Source organism: Charadrius vociferus, unplaced genomic scaffold (genome assembly GCF_000708025.1).
Source record: "Charadrius vociferus isolate BGI_N301 unplaced genomic scaffold, ASM70802v2 scaffold178, whole genome shotgun sequence".
NCBI lineage: Eukaryota > Metazoa > Chordata > Aves > Charadriiformes > Charadriidae > Charadrius > Charadrius vociferus.
In genome coordinates, this window is record NW_009649717.1 from 3,340,930 (window position 1) to 3,347,661 (window position 6,732).

At 44.1% G+C, this 6,732-nt stretch overlaps 1 protein-coding gene across 1 annotated transcript in view; it reads right to left on the reverse strand.

Annotated features, from left to right (window-relative positions):
• Nucleotides 1-6,732, reverse strand: part of AGPAT9 (1-acylglycerol-3-phosphate O-acyltransferase 9) — an 18,763-nt gene that overhangs the window by 2,810 nt on the left and 9,221 nt on the right. Inside the window, exons 3-8 of the mRNA XM_009890741.1 lie at nucleotides 3,571-3,841; nucleotides 3,006-3,080; nucleotides 2,408-2,497; nucleotides 2,109-2,202; nucleotides 1,586-1,701; nucleotides 87-142 (exon numbers count right to left, since the gene is read on the reverse strand). Coding sequence (XP_009889043.1) covers nucleotides 87-142; nucleotides 1,586-1,701; nucleotides 2,109-2,202; nucleotides 2,408-2,497; nucleotides 3,006-3,080; nucleotides 3,571-3,841 — 702 coding nt within the window. The remainder of the gene's footprint in view (nucleotides 1-86; nucleotides 143-1,585; nucleotides 1,702-2,108; nucleotides 2,203-2,407; nucleotides 2,498-3,005; nucleotides 3,081-3,570; nucleotides 3,842-6,732) is intronic.

Consider the following 6,732-nt stretch of genomic DNA (forward strand, 5'->3'; position numbering starts at 1 on the left):
GATACATATGAGCACCAGAAGCCATGAAAAGCAGACAGGGATGATATCCACACTGACTGGAGATAAGGAACAGTTCAGCTTCTTACCTTCTGGAAAAATTAAGATTGGGAGCTTGCTTTTATCCGCCACATGTTCCCTCAGTCTGTGGAAGCAGAAGGAAAGCTTTAAAAACAGCTCCTTTTCACTCTTCTTTCCCCAGGCAGGTGCATTAAAAATATCTTTACATACAACACATTAGTTTGAAACCAAAGCCTTTTACTGGACACTAATTTGTACTTGCTTTTCTGTTTCTGACAAACTTGAAGCTTTGTGCAAGCCATCCCTTAGGCCCCTAGTGCATTACAGTGAGGCAACATCCTGTCTTCTTTCTCCCATATTATTTTATTAATGACTGCCAAGGAAGCCAACAAATATATGTCATTGAGTCAGTCCAATTAATTCTGATCACCTCAACCTGCAAGAAATTGCCTACATAAGAAAAAAGTCTTCTGCATTGGTCCATCCAGGCTCTGCTTGCTTAACAGCAGATTTCTTAAGAGAACTCTTAAATGCCTACAGCTCACACTATTTGAATAACACTTGGATGAGTGCCAATGAGGTGGTGAAGAAGTTAGCCTGTCCAAATGAACTAAAAGTTCTTTAAAAATTAGGAATAATTTCTATCACTGCACTACAGTGTTCAAGGGTATGCCTTTGGAGACATTCTGCAGAAAACTGCCTTTGTAAGCAGCTCAGTTTTATAACTAGACATTTCTGCCCCTCACCCAAACAAAACTTGTTATTTCTAGTGGTTCACAATTTCTAATGATGTTGAGACAGTTCATGTCACAGAAAGCCCATTTTTTTCCATCAGTATTTCTCTTCAACAGAAAGTCCCAGAATGTGAAATATCTTCACATCCTTTCAAAATGTATATCCAAATTCATCAGACATTAGTTATTATGCTGATGACTACTCAAATGAGATGTTTTGTGACAGTCTTCTGCAATCCAGACCTTACCAGAACCTTTGGTCTGAACCGCTTCACCCTGTATAAACCTGCCAACCCTTCCTTGGTGACCTGGGAACCTGACATTTTGACCAGTCTACTGTACTAAAACCCTCACAAGCAAATGTATTTGGGTCATTCCAAATGCTCCAAAACCCCTCCAACTCACTCCAAGAACTGCTGTTGAGCCACTAGTATATCAACTGCTTCCAATCCTACCTACATCTACCAATTTGCAGTACCCTGCATCATTCCAGTCTGCAGTAGTGCGGAATTACAGATAACTTGTATCCCTGTGATTAGCATTCACAAGCAGCAGTCATCATTTGGAACAGGACAATTAGATACAGCTCCTACTAAAAGATGCTTTCGCTAATCAGCCTTTTGCCCTCTTGAGATCCCAACGTTCCAAGTACCCTGTTTCCCACTGCAACCTCAGCAGTTTCTTGGGCCTTCCAAAGCTTTAATTCCTCATCTGGGTCTTTGATTGTTCAATGACTCTTCGGGGATTTCACACCCAAAGCGTGACACTTCAGGCACTAGAAGGCACTGGAGTTACACCAGCCCTGCAAAGCCCCGCTCCAACCCACACCTCACCTTTTGGTCACTAGATGGCGGTCTTTGATTTCCGAGCGTTCAAACCAGACATGAGGACAGGCCTTGACTGTGGCTCTCTGAATAACTCCCATTAGTCCACCGTGAACCTGGCCAACCTGCAAGCCCAACAAGGCACATCAGTACACGAGACACCTGAAAAAACAAAACTGCCCCTTCTGCATCTCCCTCAAAAAAACCCAAATACCTGCAAACCAGGACTGGGCACTGCCCACAAGAACTATTAAAATGCATTCACTTAAAAGCATCTTGACACATGCTTGGAAGGATATCTCAAGTATTTCACCAGATGAAGAGCCTAGTATTGACACTGCCAGGACAACTTCACCAGCACTTAACTTGTGGACCAACTTCAGCACAATGTATACTTTTATCCACTGACTAGTGCTCAAGTTAACATCTTTACTGTGAAAGTTAAATACTGAACTCCACAACCAACACCCCGCAGTCTTTCCCTTTCCAGGTCCCTCTCCCTCTGCTGTGGTCATCATGGAAGTCCTCCTACCATTGCATAGCATCCATCATTTGTCAAAATAATCGCATCTATTGGTGATGTGTGGTTGGCAACACAAATTCCTCCCTTCTGAGGTTTGTTTTCCCTGCAATTACATAATTTTTTGTTAGCCTGCTAGTGCACTAAGCACCACATCACACACACAACAGTTCCATAAAGCTGACAGGTAAGTCAGCATCTAGTGTGACAATAGCCTGCAGGTCAGGAAAGAGCTGCCACATTTCAAACGGGATACTCACACACGCAGAAGCATACACACGCTTTTACTATCATAATGTCAGCTTACTCACTTGTTATGATAATGGATAGTACCAGACAGAGCTCTGACAAGGATGCGGGAGCACGTGAGGTGGACCACTTCACTCAGATAGTTTTTCACACTGAAAGAAATCACAAGCATCTGGAGGATCCTGGAAAGCAGCTAGACACATGTGCAATATTCTCCAGCCTACTGAACACAACTCAGGGATGAAATTTTCCTGGTACTCCAGAGCACAGAGGGATATTCCCATCTCTACCACTCACTTGCTACCGCAGCTCAGCCAAGACACATCACACCCTTAGTCTCACTTACCTAGGCAAGGCTGTCATCTCCTCCCTGGGTATTTTTTTTATCCCACCACCATTACCTTCCCTGCAATGCTCCCTTGAGCCTCTCATGACAGCAAGAGGAGCCCAGCAGAAACCACCAACCTCAGTACCAAGCCTGGAAAGAAGCCAACCTCAGCCCAAGTTCAAAACGCCACTAAAAGCAAGGCCACAAGTTTGTGAGTAGAGTGGACTATCAGTAGTCTAACATTTGTATAATATGTCCAGTCCTAATCTTGAGCTGTTTGCACTGATGCAACTTGGCAAGTTCATCCCTCACACACCACACCCAGTACCTACCTGCTGTTTGGCAGCTGTCCTACCACTGTTGTCCCCACAATCATTGAGGTAATCCCAATGGCAGCAAGGGTAAAGCTACAGACAAAACAGACATTAAAGGAAGTAAGTAGTTTTGCTCATTTTAACATCACTCTCCTCTTTAGAATGGAAAGGGATTGTGGGAATTCAATTATTCCTCAGATACTTGGCATATCCAGTTCTAACTCAGAAATTCCCTGGCATATTGTTCAAAATCACAGTCTAGTAGAGGCAGCAGATTCAGATACCCCAATGCATATCATGTCAGGAAGTTTTAGAGCTTGCCCAGCTTACACTTATGTTGCCAATACACATGCCTTCAGGGAAGCATTCACAGAAAACATGACCACTAGTCCTAACCTACTCTCCACAGTAAATGGCAAGATAAAAATGTTCTGAATGGCTTCAAAGGAGAGTTTAAGCCAGTTCACCTTCTGTATCTGCCAACACTGCTCTTGGGTTAAAAAAATTGAGATGATGTTTCCTAAGAAAACACACATTTATGCATTCCCAGCCTGACAAAGTCCCTCAGCACCCATGAGCTTACCGTAGGGGCAGCAGGAAGCAGTACCGCACTATAACCCCAATGACCCACACAACAGTCAGCCTCAGGCTGATGTAGTGGAAGTTGACATTAGTCCTGGTGAGGAGATTCCAGGAGACCAGCTCTTCAGAGGAAAACCTTTGGGTGACTTCATCTTCCACAATGGCCTCAAAGCCTTTTCTGCAGAAGTAGAATATGTCAGAGAATTCAAAGTCCACTCGATGCAGACGCGCAATTTCTTTCTCCATAGGTGTTTCATCTCTTTCAATGATACCTTGGGAAGGAAAGCATAACCATATGAGGAAATAATTCTATACATTAAGCCATCCTCCAAATCACTTCCAGCTCTGCATTACTCAAGGAGACTAACTGATTGTCAGAGACCCTCCTATGATAGCAAGAACAGATGGGTAGCTGAACACAGCATATCCTTCAGTAGGCCAGTTCTACCTCCCCTTCCTCCCATAAACACCTTGTACAGCAAATACATCAAGCTCTGTTGCCCACTGAAGATGAAGCAAGAAGGCAAACCCTTCCCCACCATCTGACAAGTCCTCAACTCAGCAACTTTATCCAAGACCATCTCATGCTTCCATAGGAAACCAATTGAGACCTTGGCCTTTCCATTCCCTTCTCCTGGTGCTCTGTGTATTTAATGGCACTCACTCCCCTCCATGAAGGCTTCCCTGTTTCCTAGGCCCATCTCTTGTCAGACATTCTGGCATCTGACAGCCACATTCAGGTGAGACATGCTCTACTGCTACCTGCCAAAGCCCAAGATCACAACAGCTACCTGACATCTGTGTGTTCTGTTCAAAGCTGGTCCATGCTTTGTCAAGGGTTGTCAGGCATTGGAACAGGCTGCCCACGGAAGTGGTGGAACCACCACGTAGATGTAGCAGACACATAGATGTAGTGCTGAGGGACGTGGTTTAGTAGTGGTGTTGGCAGTGTTAGGTTGATGGTTGGACTACATGGTCTTAATGGTCCCTTCCAACCTAGGCAATACTATGATTCCATGAGCCTCCCTCCCTTCACAGCACAAGTCTTTCCTATAAGCACAGACAGGACCCCACTATTTTTCATTTTATTTTAAATCAAAGGAAGAAAAAACCCTCCAAAAAACACAAAGTCAAAGAAAATTGTTTCTAGAGGTGCCTTGATACAATTTAGTTTGGCACTAACAATTGTTTCATTTAAACTGCCCACATAATGCATGGCAATAGAAGAGAAACCTGGAGAGTTCAGAACTGCAGTACAAATGGCAAGTACTCCCTCTTCTCCCCCCTTTTTGTTTTTTATACTCACAGTCTGATAAGCACCGATTTCTCACTAGAGCTTTCAAAGATCAAGTTGCTTCTTTCTGGTAAGGTCTGATAAGCACTGATTTCTCACTAGAGCTTTCAAAGGCAAGGACAAATTATGTAAGCTAAATATAAAGATCAAGTTGCTTCTTTCTGGTAAGCAAGTCTGGCCCCAGAAATTGATGACTGAAGAAATCTAGAATAACATTTAACCAGTACAACCATCCCCTGAGACACTCAACTAGGATTACAGAGGTCCAAGTTCAGGTTGCCACTGTCAGACATCCTCTGAAAAATTGCATAATCTCTGTGCTTCTATGTTGAGATAAAAAAAATGGGAAAGGAGGAAGCACCCAACTGTTTCAAGCTACTAGACATTTTCCCACAAATGCACATCCCACCATGTGGAAATTTGCACCCCAAGGAAGTCTTGCCAGCAGAACAACTCTGTAAATATATTTACTGTGCAAATCACGTGTAACAATTACAAGTAGCATCGCAAATCTTTGTATTACACTGTAGCATACATATGGATTAACACAAGAAACTTCAAGATACAAGTCCCACAAATCACTGAGGTAAGCACTAAAGAATAACATGCAAGAGAGATGACACACTGCAACAAAACCTATTAGCACCTTCGGCTCTGAACTTGGCAGCTACAACTGGCAATTCTACCAGCAGACCATCTCAGTACACTGTCCTATCACTAGCCTACAAATATAAATCATTAATAAGGCACACCCAAACACCCACATGCCCATCAAGATCTAAATTATATAAACATGCATCACATCAAGCATTTAACAGGACAGACTACACTTGTGTCATTTTAAACCCAAACCAGAGCTGTAGTTTGTGGTTCAATATTTCTCTCAGTCGGTTCCTTAAACCTCCAAGATATGAAACACCCAGGCCTGTAGGTGAGTCAGCCCAACCTGTCCGCTCCATGCTGCTGCTGGGGTGGAAGACAGGTCGTGGCCAAGAAACTGGCCAGGGGAACTCTCCAGCACCCATCACACAAGTACCACTCTCTTGTCCCCAGTTCCCAGGAGAACTGGGAAGCTTCCTCTTTATCTAGCCCCCAGTTCAGCATCAGCCAAGCAGCCGGCTCCCCTGGCTCCTACTTCTTGGCTGAAACCAGCCCAGGGTTCAAGGTTAACACACTGCTGGCACAGCAGAGATAGCACGGCTGCAATGTCTTGCCTCACCAGCCTGCACTGTCATTGTCACACGACACCCCCATGTGCAAGCTGCCTTGCAGCCTTAGGACAAGCTACTCCAAGCCAAGATCAGAACAGCACCTGAAGGTATTATGAACAGAATTAAACACATGCTGCTCAGGTGATGTACTTCGCCTTCTTGTAATCAGAAGTAACATTTAACAGCCTTTAATCCCTTGGCCATGGGCAGAGCCGAGTTTGCCAAAGACAGCTAAAAGACAGCATTACACAGGAGTACAGCAAACATCACTCTCAACCAAAAGAGCTGTAGTCACTCAATGTCACAGCATAAGCCCCAAGCCTTTGAGCTCACATACTCTAGTCAGCGAATTGTAACAGGCTCAAATTTGACACCATCGGTAGATGGTACAGTCACATTATTTGCACGAGGTTTTCTTTTAGTGGATGTCACTTTCAAAACCTCTGATTTAACAGCATTTTTGTGGTTTTTAACCCCATCAACTTGAAGAGCATTGCCTTTCAACACAGTCAACACCCACACTGACAGCTGGTTATTCAGCTACAATGAGAGCGCCATCCAGCCTCCAAGTATTTGTTCAGCCAAGAGCTACCATTGAGCCCAGTACATAAACGCACTACCCTCTAACACAGAGGGGCCTTGAGGTGACAGCATCAGA